Genomic DNA, 24,663 nt, shown 5'->3' with positions numbered 1-24,663 from the left:
TTTCAGCATTCTCACTATTTATAACCGGTTGATCCATTTTTCTATCCCACTGTGTTGAATAGAATACGTTTATTGTCGTATCTTTGTTTAAGCATACCCCATGCCGCCTGATAGTTTTCAGTTGATATTTGCAGATGTTGTATCAACCGCGCAGCCTCGCCTTTTAAACAAAGGCGAAGGCGTAACATTTTTTCTGAGCTTGATAATTGCTCATTTTTGTGAACCATATCTTGGAACACATTGTAAAAATTAGCCCATTCTTTTATTTCGCCATAAAATGCTGAAATTTTTAATTTTTCCAATTCCAGATTAGGACGGTAAGCTATTTTGGGTTCATCTTTCACTGAACATCTTTCTAAATACTCAATGTATTCAGCAGATACATTTTCATATGATTCTTCAACGACATTATTATAATACTGTGCGAACCCATTTGTATATGCATTAGGGATGTTACTATATAAATTTTCCAAATATTTCATTTGGCTTTTACTGATCGAACTTTCGAAGCCCATATCTGTCAAATGTATGTACATATTGTAACGAATTTACTGCACATCCTCTTATTCGCAACCTTCTACTAACGTTCGTATCGCTAAACTGTTGAATAAATAACTCAAATATTTAATAATGCAAAAGGGCCTTTATTAAAGTACTTCACAATAACACTGATACTTCAAACAAGTAGCTTGCTTAAATGAAACTGAATTGTGATGCCGCTTTTATACTTTTCGGTTTCCTCGTTCACCCGTTTCTCCTAAGGTCTAGTAATTTCGTGAACCTGATGCTTGTTTACTAGCTATATACACGTATTTTTGCAATTTGTATCCATATGCGTATGTATGTGTGAGCGGCTGATGTTGACATGCGCTTGTTAGTATCTCTCTCTGTTGCCCCGCACGTATGTGTGCAGACAATGATTAATTTGTTTACGTACATACAAGTGTAGCAGCTTGGTTTATTGTTATTGTGGCTTTATTTACTTAGTATCAGATTAGTGATTGGAGTATCACGTAGTGTCACTAATATTCGTCACACAGCCCTACACCTAAGTCTGATCGTCCCGATCAGACAAATCTCTCGATCTAACCGTTGTTAGCCTCTCCAAATGAACCACCCTTATATTTCGTGGTTTCCCAATTGTTTTTATGCGGTAGATGACATCACTGATCCTCTTCACAACTCTGCACGGGCCTTCCCAACTGCACCAAAATTTGGATGGCACACCTTTCCGCCGGTGGGGGTTGTATAGCAGTACCAAATCTCCCTCCAAGAAACCTTCCGAATTATTGTTCTCATCGTACCTGCGTTTCATCTTACCACTCATTACCCTGGGTCGTTCCCTCGCACTCTGTTTTTTGGCCAATGAAGAACTACTTCGCAGAGCTTGATCTTGACGGATTGACTTTGCATCATCAGTATCGTCTTGACGTTTCACAACAGTAGTGCGCGCTGGCATGAAACCACCCTTGCATTCTTTCTGGAAAATTCCTTCAGTCGTTTTAGTGCGTCCATTAGGTTTTGTCAATGCCAATGTATTTCTCGCAGGTACCTTCGATTTTGCTTTGTTTGGCCCATTCGTTCCATCAGCCTTTATCTTTGACTTTCGTGGTCTTTGTCGACTCTTCTCCACCAGTACTGATTACTGCTAAGCCATTTTTCCAAAATGAAGTTAAATGACACATCCTGGTTCTCATAACGCATCACCCTTCTCTGCATATCGATCTTGATGTCATGGTAAACCAAGAAGTCCACTCCCAATATGACTTCATCAACGATCTCCGCCACAACGAATTTGTGTAGAACCATGACATTCCCAATTAAGACTTCACAGATCACTTCTCCCTGGACTTGGTTATAATCGCCAGTGACCGTACGCAACATTTCTCCAGGTAATGGCTTTACTCTCCTGTGGACAGAGTCAGATAGGATTAAGGAATGACATGCGTCCGTATCTACAGTCAGTACACGCTCCTTGCCATCCACATTTCTTTTGACGGTAAGACTGCTCGATTTTCTACCAATTTGCGATACAGATAGCACAGGACATTCAATAGCTCTCGATCTCTAAATCTTATTCGCTCTTGCTCATCACTTCCAGCTTTGTTATTAAGACCACCCATGCTGTTGAAACCACTAGGATCAAGATAGCAATGACGTGCAATTTGACCGGGCTTCCCGCACATTTGATTGCACCATTATTCTTCTGTTGCGTTCCTTTTAAAGCTTCTAAAATTGCGTCTACCCACTCTGGCCTTTCTACTTCCACACGGCGTGCTTTGAAAACTGGCTTACACAGAACCGACGCCGTTTCTTGAATCAGAGCATGTGATACCGTTTCTGCGAATGTAGGTTTTGGAATTGCGTATGTTGCTCGCTTCGTTTCGATATCCCGTATTCCATTAATAAAGCTCTGGATTTTTACCCTTTCAGTATATTCCACGGGTGCATGCATCCGCATTTGCAAGATGAGCCAACCTTTCAACATCCGAAGCAAACTCCTGCAATGTCTCATTTGCTTTTTGGTAATGGTTTTGCAACTCAATTTGGTATATCTGTTTTCTATGCTCGCTGCCTTATCGCCCCTCTATAGCGCTCATCAATGTTTCATAGTTGTTCCGTTCGTACTCTGGAATTGTCTGCAATATTTCAGCTGCAGGCCCTTTCAATGCCACGAACAGTGCATCAACTTTATCTTCAGCATTCCAGTTGTTCACTGCTGCGGTCTTCTCGAACTGTAGCTTAAAGAGCTGGAAAGGAACAGAACCGTCAAACGATGGAGTTTTTACCTTCGTAATACTCGCCGAAACTGCTGGGCGATTCATTTCCAACTCCTGTATACGACCTCTCAAAGCTTCTATCTCGGCATAAATCTTGTCCTCGAGCTGCTTTGATGTTACCCTTATCTCCTGTGCCTCCAACTGCGAGGATATGCGGGCCTCCTGTGCTTTCAACTGCTCAGCCAACTGAGATGTCATATATGTCTTTTGCTCTTCCAGTTGGGATGCCATATATGTTTTCTGTTCTTCCAGTTGAGTTTCCATCTTAGATGTCATATATGTCTTATGTTCTTCCAGTTGAGTTTCCATCTTGGATGTTACTGTCGACGTTTGTGCAGATATTGCAGCTAATATCACGTTGAAGTCTGTGCTGGTAACTGCCTGCGATGTTTCGTTTTTCTCTTAAATTTTTGTTGTTGTCTCGTCCCCAACAGGATGGAAGACATTATCGTCCACATTAATTCCTTCCAACTCCATAGACGTGCTTGAAGTTCGATCTTATTGCCGGTTGTATTCAATCCACGGGCTTCCAACTCCTTTTTCAGTTGCTGGATCCTTAATTCACTTAACTTCGCCATGTCCTTGTTGTGCTCTGCAACTCTGGAATTTATTCAACAATTTCTCTTCTGACACCAATTGTAACGAATTTACTGCAAATCCTCTTATTCGCAACCTTCTACTGACGTTCGTATCGCTAAACTGTTGAATAAATAACTCCAATATTTAATAATGCAAAAGGGCCTTTATTAAAGTACTTCACAATAACACTGATTGCTTAAATGAAACTGAATTGTGATGCCTCAGCCTGTGCCGCTTTTTTATATTCTTCGGTTTCCTCGTTCACCCATTTCTCCTAAGGTCTAGTAATTTCGTGAACCTGATGCTTGTTTACTAGCTATATACATGTATTTTTGCAATTTGTATCCATATGCGTGTGTATGTGTGAGCGGCTGATGATGACATGCGCTTGTGAGTATCTCTCTCTGTTATCCCGCACGTATGGCTGCAGACAATGATTAGTTTTTTTTACGTACATACAAGTGTAACAGCTTGGTTTATTATTATTGTGGCTTTATTTACTTAGTATCAGATTAGTGATGGGAGTATCACTTAGTGTCACTAATATTCGTCACAATATGTATGCATATGTGGACTGTATATTTGTAATTTAATGTTCAGGCTGCTAGATAAGGAACCTTTATCATAAATATTTGAGTGTTATTTTTTTTTTACTTATGTTCATGCATGAACAGTATGTTTTTATTCATATCTATACATTTCAACTCATATTTTATGTGCACCAATTTGGAGGTTGTGTCATCATAAATTCTGCTAAAAATTTGCGTTAAAAATAGGAACAAAAAAATTTTTTTTTTTAAACATTAATAACCCTTTGCGACATGAGCTTTTACATTTCTTTTATCTTTGTTCGCGCTCTGTGGAATTGGGGCATGTAGCAACATTAACACTGAACATGTTGCAAGAAGGCTCTGTTACCGTACTCACGTAATTTCGATTTTCGGCTAAAGATTTGTTTCTTACGTATTGGGTTTCTTGTACATATTGGGCTACCGCAAGGTTCAGTATTGGCACCGCTATTGTTTACAATATATATTAACGATATTAAAGAATGCTTGAAATATTGCAATATTCGACTATTTGCGGATGATGCATTGATAACCATTAGTGAAAGAAGTGAGGGCTTTGCGGTATCGAAAATGCAAGAAGACTTAGACTCCCTTTACAAATGGCTATGCCATAGAAAGTTGAAAGTGAACGTGGATAAAACCAAAAGTATGATATTTTGCAAAAATCAAAGCATTATGGGTGCCAATACCCTTAGCAATATTACTCTGAAGATAAGAAATGTTGAAATTCAGCAAGTAGACAAGATCAAATACCTAGGAGTCTGGATCGACAAAAACCTTAGATTTGGAGAACACATAAATTATTTAGAAAACAAAATTGCAAAAAAAATTGGTTTTATGTACAGAACTTGTAAATATATTAGTCAACGACACAAATTATTAGTGTATCGATCAATTATTGAACCGCACTTTATCTATTGTCCAACAATCCTGCTATTAGCAAATGACACACAAATAAAAAAACTGCAGATACAACAAAACAAGGCAATGCGATTAATTTTAAAATGTTCGCTTAGAACACCAAAAACTACAATGCTAAATATGTTAAACTGGCTCAGTGTAAAACAGTCGATATATTATTTCACATTGAAATTTATACATCATATGAAATTAGGAATAACACCGAATTATCTGAACGGGAGAATACATTTTAATCATGAAATACATAACTATGGAACTAGAAGCAGCGGAAATATAAGACTGCCTAGAGTAAGAACGGAGTTCGCGAAGAAGACTTTAGAATATATAGGTTATAAAATGTACAATGAATTACCAAATGCGATAAAAGACTGTGAAAATATTAATAAGTTTAAAGCAAAATTATTTTTATACTGTAAGTCATTAAGCATGTAATGTATACAATTTATTTATATATATATATATATATATATTTTTTTTTTTTTTTTTACCTTGAACTAGGTCTTAAAGACCGTAAATAAATAAATTATTATTATTATATTAATTTGCAAGAGAATTCGAACTAGACCACTTAACGTAAATATGTTTGCCTAACTTCTTATGCTCAGCTGCTCATTAATTTAAATTTTCTTTTCGTTGTCGGCTCATTCTCCATGCACCAATGCCAATGGGTTCTATGTGCAGTAAGTATATGAGAGCGCAACATATAGAGTGAACGTTCTATATATTAAGTGCAAGCGGTGAGAACTGAGAGCGATGTATAAATATGTTTAAAGCTATGTTAACTTAAAATACCACCTTAGGGAGACCTCCAGAGATATGAATTATGTTAAATGCGACAGAAATAGAACTGAGAGATAACTTTCTTTTGTAGTATGCAAAGATGACTTGATACGAAACATTTGTTTACGATCTAATTTTTTTCGCTCTCATTAGGGATTTATCTCAAATGTGTTCTGGCAAGAATCACAGATAAATCCCTTGCGCCAGCTGAAGCGGGTGCCAGGACAAAAAATGTTAAAATGCTAAAACGAAAAACGGACCAAAAATCTGGGTAAACTTTAGTTTGACCTATAACTGTAGAAATGCGTTCAAAAATTATGGGGAAATAGATACAAATTCTTGTTTTAGTGTAAATATATTTAGTTCGAAGGCGGAGGGTAAATATTATTTCCCATCCAAAAGTTATCACTAAAAACAGGTTTTGTAAATATGAAGTCCCGATGCAACTAGTCGATTTTGATCACAGAACCTGGAATGTCAGACAGAAGGTCCGAAGATTTGGTTTTCTCTGTAAGTTAAATGCATTACAATGTTTGACTAATTAGTTTAATAAAATGTAAATTTCACTTAGATTTTTTATGTTTAACTCTAACTAGTCGTATTATTGTAAAAAAAGTTTAAAGAAATTAATATTTTTCGACAATCACTTTATTAAATGATTGAAACTATAAAATCACCGAAATGTTTGTCAAAGATCCCCATATTCAGATCTATTTATTTTGGTTTGGAGTGGCATCATTGACACCTGTTATAAAAAATGTGCGCATGACGGCGCTCTCTCGAAACAAATAGTCGCAAATCCATTCATCTATGAAAACTATAAGAAGATAAAACCATTCTCTCTTCTCGGCGGTCATAATGGTTTTTTGATTTTTAAAAAAAAATTTAAATCACTCTCTTGAACTTTGTGGAAATGCCAAACCAAAGGAAACACAATCAAAATCACCCTTATCGCGAAGTTCACGCGGAAAAGTGTTCGCCTTCACTTCTTTCGTTCGGGTGAACTTTTTCCGCCTATCGGCAATTTCGGGCGAACAAAAGTTCACTTCGAAACAGCTGATGTTCTCTTGCGAATTGGCAGTGAAGAAATAATTTACTTACAATTGTGTAAATTTTGTAACCAAGCATATATTTCCTTAAAATACAACAAAAATAGAAATAAAAAATGTATAAAATAATGTTTAGTATTGATTGAGCGTGAGGATAATATACATAAATGTGAAAGCGGTTCGCAGGCAATTAAGGGAAAGTTCTAACCCTTTGGAGCTAAATGATTCACTGTAAGCTAAAAATTACTATTTTTGAATAACAAGTTAATTTTTTTCAATAATGTTGGTATTGATTGAGCGTGAAGAGAATATACATAAATGTGAAAGCGGTTCGGAGGCAATTAAGGGAAAGTTCTAACCCTTTGGAGCTAAATGATTCACTGTAAGCTAAAAATTACTATTTTTGAATAACAAGTTAATTTTTTTCAACTAGTTTTCGCCAATATTACAGGCTAAACAAGTCGGCATTCTAATATTTGCTAGTTATTCTTACCACTCCTTGCCACCATTGAAGCAAAAATTTGGAGTAAAATTGTGTACATGTCTTCGTTTTTTCGCATAGGGAAAAGGCGTCGGAAAGGACCATGAAGTGGGTCTTAGCCAATCTTGTTTTAGTGAGGTGCTCAACATTTTGGAACCGTTGCTTTGTCCACAATGGATAACTTGGCCAACTGATACGTTGTCATAAAAAATAGAATTTACAGCAATACAGGAATTTCACTTCTTCCCTCAGCTTCCGCATTATTTATTGATTTATTTCTAATAATAAAATAACATATAATTATAAGAGTATGAAATTTCAAAACAAAAAATTACTTAAATTTTGTTTTCCTCTCGTTCGCCTGTAAAATATAAGTGAACAAATTTGGGTGTTCATTTCGCCCGAACAAAGAGTTGCCGATAAGGTGAAATCTTTTTCGAACACGAAACATTTTTTCGCCACCCTCTGCGATAGGGTGAACAAAAACTGTGAAGATTTTCGAGTGAAAATAAAACTCGCGAAAAGGGTGAATATGTGTTGGTTTGTAACTTTTCACTTTTTTTAAACGCCAAATAAACTAAAATGTAAGCTATTAATGGAAAATTGTAAGGAATTGTTTTAAAATCGATTTTTGTGTTTCGCGATAACTGGCGCACTTTTGGAGCAAAAAGAAGATCAAGTCTTCCTCCACCTGCTAACCTCAACTCAGAGATAATCTCCCATAACTTGCCCACGTCAGCAAAGACGCTGTAGCTCCTTGCAGCTTAGCTGAACATCATCGTCCAATTGAACTATGTTAATTTGTGGAGGCTGAGATCACCAGATGTAGGGCCAAATCCCGTCGTCATGGTATAGAAGTAGTGTGCTGGCCCATCCCTCAAAAAATTGGATCGATTGTCCGTCCGCATTGCCTTGGCACCAAAAGTTCGTCCGCCTTAGGTTAGGTGAGGTTCAACTGGCCGGTCCATGAGGACCTCACATAGACTGAATGAGTCCGTAGTGTTACCAGAAGTTTGTTTTAACGACCAAACTGAAAAACCCCATCAAAAATCAGGACCTATGTTATAAAATAACTCCGTCCTCTTGGCAAATACTAGAAGCTTCCTAGGATTTAAGTCACTTGCTGCTTCTAGATTTGACAGCTGTATCATTCCTAATAGCTGGAATCTTTGCCTGCCAAGCGCAGGGCACGATCACAGAACGTGCTCGATCGTTTCCTCCTCCAACCCACACTTCCTACATCTGCTACCACTGACCAAGCCTAATTTAAAGGTATGTGACGCCAGAAGGCAGTGTCCAGTCAGAATACCCGTCATGAGTCTACAGTCCTCTCTTTTTAATGATAGAAGCAACTTTCTTAGTCTAAGGTTGTAAGACCTACACATAATCTTCTACACTTTACAGCCCCGCGCTTGAACCCACGCCTTTCCCGCTTGTTCGACCATGTGCTCGCCTTCGACTAATCTCGCCCAGTCTAATTGGGACGTCTACGGAGCAAGCTTCAAGGGATGCGCCCTATTTAGCTAGTTCATCTGCTTTTTCATTCCCATATGCCCTCGGACCCTATACAGATGTATGCTTCTCTCTGTCCCGATTCTCTCCAGACAGCTTACACATCTAACACGCATTTAGATGCTGTGCTCTGCGAGATTATTGCCTTAATTGCTGCTTGACTCTCAATATAAAAGTTAACACGGTTGCATCTTAAGCTATTCTCTTTTAGTGTTTCTACTGCTTTGGTTACGGCTAGTGGGATCTGTTGTATTTCCGGATAAGCACAGTATACCGCAGCCCTTCTCCTTCCACTACTTTGGAACCATCTGTGTACACATGTATCGCCTCGTCCTCCATTTGAGCACCCTTGCGCCAACCGTCTACAAGTGGAAGGTGCAGAATGGAATACAATGCAGACTCTCGGTGTTGTTTTCAGGGCTCCCGCAATGCTAAGCATTGATAGTCTGCATACCCCCTCCAATTTTTTGAGGTAGGTTATTTTTTGTGTGGCTTTCCACCAAACAAGAACTCCATAGTATAGAATAGGGCTTACAATCGCTGTAAAAACCCAATGAGAAAGAGAGGGCGATAAGCCCCACGTACACCCCAGCATTCTTTTACATGTATCAAGTGGCGTTGAGGGGTTCTTCACTCTCTCCTCCACGTTGAGCTTCCACGACAGCTTACTGTCTAGGATGATTCCTATATATTTTGTGCAAGGTTTCTCCTGTAGGATCACCCTTCCTAACTTGGGCCTTGTCAAATTGGTGACCTTGTGCCTCTTAGTAAACAAAACCGAATCCGTTTTCTCTGCGTTGATTGTCAACCCGACATTAGATGCCCAGGTATGAATATCCCGAAGCGCCCCATCCATCAAAGACCTAATCGATGGAAGGCAGTTTCCAATTATGACAACGTCATCTGCGTAAGCCGTAAGTTTTACGGGTCCCTCATTGGTTCGCCTGAGCAGTTGGTTGATGACCAGCGTATACAGCAGAGGTGATAGCACCTCTCCCTGTCCACTGATTTCGTGGCCTCGTACAATCCCCATTGTGATGTAATCTTCCTGCAATTTAACATGCAGCCGATCCTCTGGTTAAGGCTGGATGTACTTTAATGTAATTAAAACCATCCATAATCGCCCATTTAGAAACATTGTTGAAAGCCCCGGCAATGTCTAAGAAGACTCCTAGAGCATATTGCTCATAATCCAGGGCTTTCTCTATGCTTTTTACCACCCTATGCAATGCGGTGTCTACCGACTTGCCTTTAGTGTACACATGCCGTGTTGTGGAGAGCAGCTATTCATCCACATTGAACTTTATGTACACATCTATCAGCCTCTCAAAGGTTTTGAGCAGAAATGATGTTAAGCTAAGGGGTCTATAGTCTTTGGGATCACGTGACCGATCTTCCCCGCCTTTGGTAGGAAAGCTAGCAGCTCTCCAAGAGTGCGGTACATCGGTCACCAATCCCGGCACTACCAGCTCCTTGATCAAAGTGTAAGTGCTGTCTGCTGGCTCTTATAAACCAACTCCCGATAGGAAAGGTGTATCGAAAAGCACCTCAAGGGACTCCTCACTATTACGTAACCATTTCCCGTTCTCTTTCTTTATTAGTCCCTGGACTATGTTTCCACTATCTAGGACTTTTTTTCAGCCGTGCTGTTTTGCTGTAGCACTCTATGTCCGTACAGAAACTTTTCCATGCGATTCTCCTCGCCTCGGAAATTTCACGCTTGTAGATCCTCAGTAGATCCCTGTACTCGTCTCGACACGCTTCCCTTTCCGCGGTCCTTGCTAGCTTAAACATCTCTTTTACCTGTCTTCTTAGAAGACTCAGCTCATTACTCCACCATGGCGGCTTCGCTTTTCCTCTGAATCTTCTTAGAGGGCAAGCTTTGGTATACGCAGTCATAAGCTTCCTTGTTAGGAATTCATTAGGCTCCTCCAGTTCCTCCACATTGGCAACCTCTTTTGGTTGTCCCAGTTTTGTTTCTACCTGTTTCTGGAATTTAGTCCAGTTCCTTGACCTAGGGTTTCTAACGTCCCTCTTTTGGGGGGATGCTGAAGCTGATATACGCATAGTCTGAGAAGGATGGTCTATCAAGAACCGTACAATCATACCTTGATATATCGTTCGGAGCTCAATGTAATATCCAGAACATTGCTGGATGTTGGACCAATGTATGTAGGGACATTTCCCCTGTTGGCTATCTGCAAATTGGTTTGCAGGATGCGCCCTTCGTCCTGTACTAGCCTCTTGCACTCCATAGGTGAAACCTCGGCAGCATGGGCAATGTAGCAGGATGCCAGGATAAATGCCTGCTTATTCTTTTGCTCAACGGCTATGACTAAGAGGTCAGTAGTGTAATTGAGCAGCATATATGAATGCAGCTGTTTCCTTACCATTACTACAGCTCGCACCCGTCCTTCCATTTGCGCGTAGTAAACGCCAAATCCGCGCGCGCTAAGTCCAGAAACCTTTCCTCCCGATGAGAGCCACGGCTCCTGGATCAGCGCCACGTCAAACGAACCATCCTCAAGGGTTAGGAGGAGTTCGCTCGACGCCACTTTACTGTGTTGGAGGTTTATCTGTCAGACTCGCAGGCTGTTTGTCCCCCTCCAGCACCTTCGTCGTGACGTCGTCCTCCTCCCCTTGAACTTTTGGTTTAGAGTATTCGAGGCCCCCTTCATCCTCTCGTAAATGCGGTGCCGGGTGTTCCTCTGTGCGACTCGCAGCACCATTTGGCTGTAGGCCCTCTTCTAACACCTTCGTGGGGACGTCGGCTACCTCCACATGTCCTTTTTCTCTTAGGCTTTTGAGGTCCTTTTCGACTTCACCTACTTCTAGCGTGTTAGGATTTTTATCCTCGGGACTTCTTTTCCTGAGCCGCATGTAAATTTTGCCTGTACCAAAGGACATTTTGCCAAGCTGCGTGTACAATATATCCTCCACCTGCTTGTTTATTGTTTGACCTTCCTCCGTAGGCCGAGATACAGTAAGTACCTTCCAATCCTGTGTCATGAGCCTATTCCAAGCACTCGATCTCCACTTCTGTTGGATCGACCACTTCTCCCAGGTGTTGGACAATTCATAGTGCTGCACAGTACTGAGAGAGAGCTCTCTTACTTCCTCTGCTCCGTACCCTTCTCCACTCTGCTACTCCGTTTTCATTTGTATGCTTTTCCAACACAGAGTTCAATCAGCACTACTCTCGCTCCCCGAGTCCCACGCATCGCTTAATGCGTATTTGTCGTCCTTGGCTTGTGACTTAGTCCTCCTCTTATCATCGTCCTTATTACAACTAGGTAATGAGTCGTTCATCTTCGTCGTACGACCACCTGCCCAACAAGGCGGACTCAGCGGTACAGTATTATATACGGGGAAAGAACCCTCCGCCACAGCAGCACCCCTTACTGTGGTAAGGGCATCAATACTTCCCGAGGTGGCCCGGTATCAGAAAGGCTCCGTTCGAATACAGCCTAATTTATCCACTGGCTGCAAATTGTCCAATAGGCACGTTCCGCATAACACCCTGGAATAGGGGGTTGGCAGTTCTTGGTCACCGATATCCCGCCGCCCCTCTATGAGGCAAAACGGCGTAGATGCCAGTCCTAAACAGGTCCGCCTCATAGTCCGGCGCTATGGAGTTCGGCTAAGCCCTCACACCAACGGCAAGGTGCCTACCCTAGTGAGAGTCGTCCGCCTTAGCAGATTAAGTTTTGCGTGGGCATAAAACATGTATTTAGGTCCGCCAATTTGTAGATAAACGAATACTCCATATTGGAAGGAAAGCTTGGCCTTGATCTCTTCAGAGATATAAATTTCTAAAGAATGTGTTGAAGAAAAACCATCAGGAGATGATCGTCCTATGATGCCGGAAATTAGAATATTATGTGTGAGCTTGAAAGTCTCGAATGAGGCTGGCTGTTTCATTCCTTGCCCACCGAAAAAACTTTCCTCTAACGACTGAAAATTCTGGTCTGCATAAAATTGCAAAATGTTTATGTAACAAAAAATATCATAAATTTTTTTTTGTTTTTGTTATGAAAAAAAAAAAAATACAAAATAAAAAATAAAAATGTGAGAACAGTGATAATTTTAAAATTTTTTTTAAAGGTGGTTTGCCTCTCACCGGTTTTACCTGGTAATATTTTTATTATGGCAGTATCTATAGCAAAAATAGCTTAATGAGAAATCTACTCAAACGTTTGTACATAATGAGAATGTCTGAATTAACTACTATAAATTTTGAGTTTCAAATAATGGAGAGAATGTCTGTATTTCTTATTAGTGTAGTAAGAGAATACATTTAATGAGGGAACTTTTCAATTGTGCTTAATGAGAAAATCTCAAATTAACATTTTCGACTAGTTATAAAGAGATAAGAATTACGAGGTGTAATAAATCAAAGAAAACTGAGAAATGTCTTTTGTTTAAGAGAATTAACTTCAATATGCGAAACTTTTGTAAATTGACTTTGTGAATTTAATTTGAATTAAGAGACTTCGAAATAAAATGAAATATTGAGAATTTGATTTCGACAAACATGTTCGAATGTAGAATAATACATAATGTAAAGAACAGTTTAGGTATGTTTACTCATAACCATACATAAATACATAATGCACATGTACGTACGAACGAAAAAATTAAAAATCATTTGGAAATACGTTTGAAAAAAAATATACATATACATAATAAAAAACTGAAGTTTAGGATAGAAATAGTTATATTTGATATTGATTAAAGTTTAAGGATTTGTAAAAAAAAATAAAATGAAGGTTTAAATTCTTTTGGTGGTAGGGGCAATGGTAAGTATGTTTGGGCTAAGAGAACAAATTTTACTATTCTTTTAGTAGGTTGGGTTGGTGTAGACGGAAGTGCACCGACAGCTTAGCCTTCCACCTCTGTAACTGCCGGAAGAACCCAAACAATGCAACGCGTTAAGTAGTTAACCTTTTTCTTCTTTCTTTACGCGGTAGTAGATATGATATACTGTTTTTTTATTGTTTGATTTCGATGAGCCTCAAAATTTAATTTTTTTTGTAAATCTCTGAGTTTTTTATGAGAATCCAAGTTAAAAGTCAATGCAGGAGCAAGATCCCAATGTCGCACCATGTGGTGGCAGAAGGAGGCATGATGCAGATGGTTCATTACAGTCTATCCACGAGGAAATGATGGTGGGATAGGTAGAGGGAGTGGAACTGGACGAAAAATGGGGGTTGGGACTGGGAATGGGAATTGAAGTCGGCGTAAGTGTGGATGGGCTATATGGAGAGGGAAACTAGCAGTAGAGAAAAGCAGGCTTCACAAGGAGACGCGGTTAACTCTGGCATCACTTTGACCTGGTTACGGCAATAGGTAAACCCTTACTTGTCCAGAACAAAAACTGACATACACAATTTGTGTCCCAACATGACACCAACCATCTTTTCAGTTGCAATGTGGAACAACGCCTCTAAGTTACCATCGCCTCCCAACCTTGTTTTTACTGCAAGTTTCCAGGACTCCCGCTAGAGGATATCGATGACAATTTGCGAGTGATTGAACTTAGTGATTGAATTATAAGAAAGTTATATGTATGGGAGGAAGGGACACTTTTCAAATATAGGAAAGCCTATTTTCTAGCAGGGCAACATCTATCGGGTATGCTAGTTATTTACATATAAGGTTACGTGCTTATAAAGATAATCACTTTGAAACTTTAATTAGGTATACCTAATGCTTTTACACATATCAAAACAGCGATCAACTCAAAAAATTTTTTCAGAAAACGCGAAAAACTTACAGCCTCTCCCGTATGCGCCAAAGCAATTTTTAATTTTTTCAAAGTAATTTCTAGCTGATTAGTGGATGTAAAACGAATACAGTTTGGTAGGAATTGTATGCCTGGCGGTAGCCATAACTTTAAAATTTCAGATTTTTCATCTAGGTGTGCGATATATGTATGTATCCGGATAAATTCGGTATCAGGCTGCATATAAAAAAGTTAGCCTTATGGCCTGATGGTCAACTAGGTTGTTGTTGTTGTAATGATAAGGACACTCCCCGAAGGCCAATCGATGTTGATGGCCTTTTGCCGGATGCAGATCCGGTACGTTCCGGTAACAAAGCTCCAGTAAGGCCCCAGCCCGACCATCTCGGTAACGAGTCACACTACATAAAACCTTCTAGGCCGCAACGCTCCACCCCGTACATCCAAGAGGAACTTGGGGTCGCCAGAGCCTCGGTTGTTAAAGTAACAGGATTCACCACGGTTAGGTGAGGTTGACAATACAATACAAAAACAAATACGTGCCATAGTAAATCGCAATAATTTCATACAATTTCAACACTTCTCGAGTTAAAAATTTTGTTATGTTTATATGAATGAGGATAAGTTGTGGAGTACTGGTATACTGCTTAAGGACGATTTAAGAAGTAATATACGAGTATTAAGGAGTGTACGAGTGCGCCATAACTGAGCCTTATACGAATAAAAATTGTGACCCAATTCGAGTTGCGAGGTCAGTGACTAGGATCACCTACTTCAGCTCGGAATACTCCTTCAGAGTACTCCATAAAACACTTATGGACGAGAACTTTCCAACAAATTCCAAATAATAACTTAATGGAATTATCACAAGCAAATCTATATCTGGGTCATAACTTCATATTGAAGTACTAAAATGACAAAAATTATGGACATGAGCCAACTATTTTTTCCAGGGTAGTTGAAGTAATGTCACGAAACTTTATATTCTATAAAAAGCAATTTTTATTCACACCAAAACTCTGAAATTCCAATAACTTCCAAACCAAAACGCAATATAAACTTTTTCAGACCAAAACGTAATAACTACAAACAACTTTCTGTCTTAACTTCGAATCAAGTTGTCCGGTAAATGTGATTTTTTGGCTGATTGTGTGCTCTCTTATAGCCACAGCCACCTTAATACAATAAGTATAATTTAAAAATGTGCTTTCGTTTTAGTTAGGAACTCCTCATATAAGTAAGTGGACAAAGATATTTATCGTATTATTCAACTACATATTTCACTTAATCTAATTATATATACTTACTCTTGTTAGGTAATGGAGGCAAAGCTCTTGATTGAAATTTTTTTTGTTTTTCGGCAGTGCTTCTACGATCTTTTGTATTTGCCTCAATAATTGACGGACTCCTTTGATATTGATGTTGCGATCGACGAATACGAAATATACTACAAAATTTTTGTTTTAAATTAAGTGAGAATTGTTTCTTTTCGCTACGTATAACTTGACAGCATGTATCATCCGCCCTGATAATTTTGCTTTGAGAACTGCTATAGTTATGAACCAAAGTCAAATTGTTTATGTTATTGTTAATTTTGTCATTATTTTCATTGCAGGTTTTGGAAGTCTTTTTTCTGGGGTTGCAATTCGAGGTAATACTACGCTCATTAGAAAAAATATTGTTTCGTAGATGTGGCGTCTTCTCGCACCATAGTGTTTCATTCGAGATTTTTAGTACAGCATCCTTAACGGCTTCGTCATTTTCCATTGATTCGTTGCCGGTATTAAAGTAAAGTGTTTGGTAATACTTTTTTACCTCGCGTAAAGTCTTATGAAGTCCTTCTTGAGGTGTGTTCGAATGGTCTTGACTTTCAGCAATGTGGTCCTCCGCCGTATTCAAAATATCAGATCTTCTACCCTTTACTTTAATTACGGTAGAATCTAACTTGTAACTACTACACTTTGTACCATTTTCGAAAATGTCACTGCTACGTTTATTTCTTTTGTTTCGATTAGTTTTATGACTAAATTTAGAATGCCTAGAACTATCCCAGTCCGAAAGAGTTACATTTTTTATTTTATTTAAATCCTTCTGTGTGTCCTCTTTGTGCTCCACTCTGCTGCATTTGTCAGATTTTACCATGTCAATAGGTAAAGCATATATATCTGAATCTATCGGTACATTATAAAAATCAGATATCTCCCGAGTTAGTAATGCGTCATGAGACATTGCCTGAGTAATGAAAATTGAATCGTCCGGCTTATTAGTAGATGATGTGCTTAGAGAATTATGGGAGCTTGACAGACGACTATTTAAAGAATTCCGGGAGTTCGGTCTATTAACGCATCCATTTGGCCCTATAACATAAAATTAAGAAAATATATATATATACGTAGATATCTTATATATGACCTTAACTACTTTGAAGTACATCCAGCCATGACCAGACTGATCAGCTGCATGCTAAATAGCAGGAAAATTACTTCCCAATGGGGGTTGTATGAGGCCACGAATCAGTGGACAAGGGCAAGACGTTGGGCGGGGTGTTATGACCACTGCTGTAGGCGCTGGTCATCAATCAACTGCCCAGTCGGTTAGATGAGGGATCTGTCTAGCGTTTGGCCTACTGTAAAAGGTTTGAAATAAAATAGACTGCGTTGTGAGTGATCAAAGCTCAATGCTTAATTGCTCTTTTATTCAAATGTTGTCAGCTTATTTATACAAAATTATTCTAACATATTCTTACATACATATTTACGTTTAAGCATACATACTTACATACATATTTACCTTAACCATACATACTTACATACCTACATACAACTTGATACAAAATATGTACCTACACACCTGTGTTGAGTTGTAACTTCTGTGGGAAATGCAACGTTCGCAAATTTGCTTGAATGCAAATTTGTTTGGTTGTGTGTTGTACACACCTGTATTAAATCGTGTGAATGTCAGCAAGAATTGAAAATGTTGTTTATGTGTTGATGAACATTTAGACTATTTTTGTTACAGGGTAGCTGATTTAAATATTTTACCTTAAATTGTTGGCTGTTTACACTACATCTCCCCTTTTTTGCTTATGCATTTGGAGAATGCATGGGCATTCTAGTATAACTTTAATACTATATTTTGTATTTTATGTTTGTAGGTTGAAAATTTACTTATTCTATTAATTTAAGTCTATTTTTGTGAATTATTATTTTCTTATTATTTATGATATTGCTATTCTCTATGTTACTGAGAAATTTTTGCTTATCCTCATTTCCTATTCTAGATGGGATTAAAGTGTTATTATTTTTACTATCGATATTTTCTACTTTACATGGAATTAGAGTAAAATTATTGTTTCTGTCGATCTTTTCTACTCTAAAGGGGCCTTTATATCTATTATCTAACTTATGTCCTGATTCATTTTTTACTAACACTACATCTCCTATATTTATTTCCTTATAGTGAATATTTTTATCATAATCTTTTCTTTAGCCTGTTTTACTAATTTATATGCTCTATCTTGCGCTATTTGTAACCTATACTTAATTTCTTTGTCGTAAGCCTCATAATTGTATAATGGGCTTACTGTGTTTTCTCTTAAAAAATCGTAAGTCTGGGGTTTTTTGGCAAATATTAATTCGTATGGACAATAATTATGAACCGTAGATGGGGTAGTATTGTAACAATACGCAAAATATTTAAGATATTCATCCCAATCATTTTTGTCAATGGATATGTAGGAACGTACGTATTCATTGAATGTTCTATGGCTACGTTCAACTGTGCCTAAAGTTTGAATGTGGTAAGGTGTGACGTTTTATGGTTTATTTTTAGAAGTTTGCATAATTCTTCAAATAAGCCATTTTTATATTCGCTTCCCATATCTGTTATAATTGTCTTCATGCAACCATAAACTAGGATAAAATTTTCGAATATCGCTTTGGCTTTTGTTTTTGCGTGTTCGCTGGGTATTGGTATTGCATCTAAATACTTAGTTAAGTCACATACTATAGTAACTGCATATTCATTTTCATTTTCCGACCTGGGAAGAATGCCTATCGTATCTATTTGTACTGTGTCGAACGCTTTTGTGTGCGTTTCGGTTATAATCATAGGTTCTTTCAAGTTTTTTATTATTTTATTTTTATTGCAATGAGTGCATTTTTTGAGATGTCGTTTTTCATTCCTTTCTAACAAAATTTTTGTTTTTTTTTTATTTGTCATGCGATTTATTCCTGGGTGGCCACCAAAAACAGGATCGTCATGAAATCTGTGAAGAATTTCTTTAATTCTTTCATTATTTGTCACGTGCATAACTTCTGGAGTTAATGCTATAATTATATTTTTGAGAACTTTGGTACCAAATTTTTTAAATGTGTCTACCCGGGCATAATTATCTTTAAACAATTTGTCTCCTAAGGACAACTGTATTTTTCTAATTCCTAAATTGCCGGCTTCTTTTATAAACCTGGCAAAGAATTTACCTAAATCAATCTTCGCCTCAACAATTAGATTTTGTATATTAATTTCGCTACAAACTTTCTTTTTTTTTTAAAACGTAATTTCGGAGGATCGAAAACGAGCTGGACTAGTCTCTTTACTTCACATTTATTTAGCTCTTCAAATATTATTGGGTTCTCTTTGTGACTTTTTATTTCTTCAGTTTTACTACTGGAATCTTTATTATAATAATTTTTCTTAGTTTCCGATCTAGTCGTAACTTTTAATATTTTACACGCTTCTACCGATATTTGTTTTAGGTCTTTAATATCTATGCGTGATAATGCGTCGGCTGCATAATTTTCTTTGCCTGCGATATACTCCACCTCGAAATCATATTCTTCCAGATCTAATCTGATTCGAGTTAATTTTGATGACGGATTTTTCATCGAAAATAGGAATGTTAGGGGTCTGTGATCTGTTTTGACCAAAAATTTTCTACCGTAAACGTATGGTCTAAAATATGTTATGGCCCAATGAATGGCTGCTAATTCTGCATTTTTAGGTGTTGGGAAATTTTTAACAATTTCGAATTTATTGGGGTCTGGCAAAATTCCTTTGCCTGTGCATTTATGACCAAGGTAAGTTACTTCTTGGTTGAAAAATAAGCATTTATCCCGATATAATTTTAAATTATATTTTCTACAAGTTGCGAAAACATCTCGTAAATTTTTAATCATATGATTTTCGTTGCATTCTAATACGATTAAATGTATAGGAATGCTTGTGAAGGTTTTAAGCCTGCAAATGCCAATGTCATCATTCTTTGGAATGAGTTCGGTGCTACTTTAAGGCATACGGTAGTCTTTTAAAACGATAAGTACCATTATCCGCTGTAAAGGATGTTATATCTCTTGACTCTTCGCTGAGTTCAATCTGGTGAAATCCAGACATTAAATCTAAGCATGAAAAATATTTAGCTCTTCCTAATTGATCTAGTATGTCATCAATTCTTGGTAAAGGGAATTTATCCGCGGTTAATTTTTTATTTACCTGTCTGTAATCTACAACCATTCTCCATCTTTTTCCTTAGTTATTCGGTAGTGATTTTTTCGGTACTAATAAAATTGGACTATTGAATTCTGAAATTGAAAGTTCTATTATGTCATCTTTAACTAATTTGTTTACTTGTTTATTAATTTCACTCTTGTGAGCTTCTGGTATTCTATATTTTTTTACGTAGACTGGTTTGTTTTCTTTGATATGAAGTTTTTGTTTGTAAAAATTATTAGTAGTAATTGGTTCTGTTTCCAATAAAAATGTCAATGAATTCTGCACATAATGTATTAAGTGATTTTTTTGCAAATTTTGGAAAATTTTTATTTAATCTTTCTAATTTTTCCTTATTGTTGGCCTCATTTTCGAGTTTTTTATTTTCAATTATTGTATAATCATTCAAGTTTTCTGTACGTATATTAAAATCCTGCAGTGTTGCATTTTTATTTGTTGTATTTATAATTCTAACAAATGTTTGTTGTGATTTTGCTAGTGTGTTTGCAATAAAAATACCTTCAGACAATTCTTGTTGTGGGATTAGTAAATCTGAATTTTTATTTTCTATGTAAATTTGTCGAACTACTGTCGTGCGGGAATTGAAATACTATTGATTGTTGGTTTGTTAGTCATCTGAATTATTATGTTTTCTGGGTAGTCATATGGTCTCGGTATTAGAGTGTCACCTTCTGTTTGATAATCCAAAATGCAATTATATTTTTTAATGAAATCTAATCCTAATATTCCATCACATGGGATTGGGAAATTGTCTTCTACTACGTGAAATTTGTGTCTAAGTAATAGGTAATCATCTTTTAAATCTGCTTTAACCGTGCCAATAGTGCTTGTTATTCCTTGACCAATTCCTCTTAGATCTGTTTTTTGAGAATTATTTATCGTGACATTACTGTCAATCTGACCCTTTTTTATTATTGAAATATCCGCTCCCGTATCGATTAGGAGGGTTGATATGGAATCATTCTGATCGTGCGGGAATTGAAATACTATTGATTGTTGGTTTGTTAGTCATCTGAATTATTATGTTTTCTGGGTAGTCATATGGTCTCGGTATTAGAGTGTCACCTTCTGTTTGATAATCCAAAATGCAATTATATTTTTTAATGAAATCTAATCCTAATATTCCATCACATGGGATTGGGAAATTGTCTTCTACTTCGTGAAATTTGTGTCTAAGTAATAGGTAATCATCTTTTAAATCTGCTTTAACCGTGCCAATAGTGCTTGTTATTCCTTGACCAATTCCTCTTAGATCTGTTTTTTGAGAATTATTTATCGTGACATTACTGTCAATCTGCCCCTTTTTTATTATTGTAATATCCGCTCCCGTATCGATTAGGAGGGTTGATGTGGAATCATTCAGAGTTGTTCTGGAAGATATGTAGCTATTAAGATGTAAATTGAAAATATATAATTTGTTATTTATTGAGGTGGAGTTTGTTGGTTTTCCTGTTGTGTAACATTTCGGACATTTCTGGTGTTATTGCGGGTATTTCCTCGCGATCCGAAATTTCGACCAGGTCTTTGGTTATTTTGTCTGTTATTATTATTATTATTATTATTATTATTATACGTATTGAAAGAACGTCTATAATTTCCTCTATAATTATTTTTTTGGTAACTCCTGCGGAAGTTTCCTCGGAAATTGGAATTTTGTTGGTGAATATGTAGTAGTGAATTTGTATTTCCAGTTACTTCTGTTCAACTGTTAGTAAATTTTGATATGGCTTTGTTCATTGTTGTGAACGTTCCAGCTTGCATAATTGTTTTTACTTTATCGCTGGAGCAGTTTTTACATATAGCTTTCACAGCTGATTGTGTAGCATACTTGGTTGTTAACTCTGGTGTTAGTCCGTCGGATATGTATGCTCCTTCCACCGATTTTGTGAGCTTTTCAATGTCAGCAGTGTATTGATTTGCAGTTTTACTGCGCTGTTGGATATTCAGGAGTTTTGCTGTCAAAACTTTAACTGATTCACCTTTAATTTCCTGTTTTTCTTCTTTTGGTTCTATTTCTGGTTCCTCTTCTAAATCGGAGGCTGACTCCAGAAGGAATGTGCTAAAGTCTATTTCTATTTCCTTCTTGAAACTCGTTGGTACTTTGAATTCTATATCATATCTTGCCAGTGAGGACAGCAATTTGTCTCTAACGCTAGAAAAAATTTGATATGATTGGTCCTTTCGATTGCCGTCTAGTTTACCATTCAACTGTTGAAGTGTTTTTCCTATTTTGTTAAATACTTCAACTATTATTTTAAGATGCTTTACTACTGTTTCTGCCTTTACTTTTGTATTTTTATTAATACATTTGTAAGATTTTTCTCCTATCGTTTTTCTTCTATAAGTAGTTTAACGATATCTTCCCATTTGCCCATTGCGGATGGTAGTTAAAATTTAGTTAAACCTTATCTAAACCGTCTGCGCGGCTGGTATATCGCGTTTTTAGGAATTTATTATGAGTAGAGTTTCAGAAACAAACTGATGCAACTGACTACGCAGATTATTAGAAGCATGATTTTAATAGTATCTAGTGCCTCAGTATGATCTACTACTTGGACTGAGTTTACAACGTTTGCCGTTGGTTTTTCTATTTTTGATTCTTGGCTTCCCATCGTAAAAAAATATGAAGACAAAAAAATTTTTTTTTGTTTTTTTTTTTCTTTTATTAAAAAAATTTTTCTTTTTTTTCAATATATTAATCTGTTCTTCCCATAAATTTGACTTCGTACCTATATAATTCTTCGGGTGTTGTTGCTGGTGGGTTTCTTACATTCTATATCGTTGGTTCCCCAGGCATATCAATAAGTTTCCACCATTTTTTCAAGCATACTAGAGTTTTTTCCTCATCTACAATTTTAATTTCATTTTTAAGGTCCTCAAGTGGGCCTTTTACATAACTTTTAATTTTTCTTGATCTTTCCATAATTTTAAAATCACTAGTTTTACATAATTGTATTTTATTTTTATTTTATTTTTTCAACACCCTAATCTTTACATTGCTGGGTTTGGTTTTTATTTTGATAATTATTTTTCCTTAATTCCTTGATTTCTTGTTTTAGTTTAATTTTTTCTGCCTGATTTGTGCTTAAATAAATTTTTTCATAAATCTTGGCTATTGTTTTTCGAATGGCAATTTGCTTTCCTCCTCTTTTTCTTTTCAATTTTACCGGTTTTGGAACTTTAGGTTCCTCAATTTATTTTTTTTTTTTTATCTTATTTGTCTGTCTATATTCCTCGATTGTTATTGGCTTGGGGCCTTGCTTGGGTATTTCAGGTGTTTTGTTTTCACCTTCTTGGAACTTCAGATTTAGTTTAACTAATCTTTCAAAAATTTTATCAAATTGGCTTTGACTTTGTATGTCCTCTTCTTGTAACATATCTCAAAATTTAGCAAAAAGGTTTTTACAGCAGAAATTTTAATTTTTGCTTGTCAATAGGCAGCCGTTAGGTTGCCCGAATATTTTTCCTGCTTAGAAATTATGTCTAAAATGTTAAAATTATTTCAAAATTAAGGTAATTATATTTATTATATTTATACTTATTATGCTGCCAGACTTGTTGTTTATTCCGAAAGTGGTTCTTTTGTTCCTTCCAAGGTAATATCAATAGTTTTACTGGTTATATCCACTGCTCCTGCATCATTTCGATTATAAAGCCCGTAAATTATCTTAAAAATTGCTAAATGGTGTCATTTTTGAGTGCTCCAAATTGGTCATATCCACTACTCCTGCATCAGTTCGATTATAAAGCCCGTAAATTATCATAAAAATTGCTAAATGGCGTCATTTTTGAGTGCTCCAAATTTATTCAAATTAGCTTTAAGTAGATTTCGTTTGATCATTTATTTAAAATTTAAAAGTCTTGAAAGCCGTAAATCCAAATCTATTGATATCTTTTTGCAATTTGGCGGAAATGTTGTCCTTGGTATTATATATAGATCCGATCAAAAGCGGATAAGGACCACGCCTACTTTGAAAACAAGGGGCTTACAGTTTTAATCTTAAAAAATTTTCAATATATATACATTTGCTACGTAACAATAATAATTGGATCAAAAATCTTTTAAATCATTTAATGTTCCCTTTAAATGTATCCTTAAAATATTTGTAAGAGCACACAAATGGGTAAATAATGTTTGGTTTCGTCCAAAATTAAACTCCCTTAATTGGTTTCTATTAAATTAAAAACATACGATCTCATTTTAAAAAAAGTTTCTTCACTTTTGGTAAAAATTCCGAAGTACTCACTTGGATCGAGTATACTCGATACCTTTTACTAAGTATGAGTACTAGAACCGATACTTTGATCCGAGTATTTTATACGAGTACCGGTATCGATACTTCCCTACAGAGGTTTAAGAAGCTACCACACTTGCTAAACCTGCTCAAGACCCCGACGAGATTGCCATGCCGATGCTAAAAAACCTTGGCAATGAGAGATTTAAGTACCTGGCGCTTATTTTCAACCTGTCTCTGTCCAGTTTTGTCATCCCTGAAAAATGGAAAATTGCGAAGGTGATACCGCTACTAAAGCCTACGAAACCAGCTAATGTAGGGGACTCGTATCGTTCGTTGCTCTTCTACCGCCAGCAGCCAAGACACTTCAAGCCATCCTCCTCTCCTATTTCACCGCGAACCTGCGACACCCTAGCAACTCTTCTACGCTAAACGCTATCAACACTTGCGATTTGAACCAAGAATACCACTAAAGAACAACACTCGTAGCGCCAGACTTGTCAAAA

General features: G+C 36.9%; 1 protein-coding gene across 10 annotated transcripts in view; it reads right to left on the bottom strand.

The window, feature by feature from the left end:
* Socs16D (Suppressor of Cytokine Signaling at 16D) overlaps nucleotides 1-24,663 on the bottom strand; it is a 687,555-nt gene that overhangs the window by 497,252 nt on the left and 165,640 nt on the right. For all 10 annotated transcript variants that reach the window (XR_010952690.1, XR_010952689.1, XM_067782188.1 and 7 more), the window contains exon 4: nucleotides 15,722-16,771. Coding sequence is in view for 8 of the 10 variants with exons in the window: in XM_067782188.1 (XP_067638289.1) it covers nucleotides 15,722-16,771 (1,050 nt within the window). In the remaining 2 variants the exon portion in view is untranslated. The remainder of the gene's footprint in view (nucleotides 1-15,721; nucleotides 16,772-24,663) is intronic.

Source organism: Eurosta solidaginis, chromosome 4, assembly GCF_040869045.1.
Source record: "Eurosta solidaginis isolate ZX-2024a chromosome 4, ASM4086904v1, whole genome shotgun sequence".
Lineage (NCBI taxonomy): Eukaryota > Metazoa > Arthropoda > Insecta > Diptera > Tephritidae > Eurosta > Eurosta solidaginis.
This window is presented reverse-complemented; position numbering and strand designations above follow the sequence as displayed.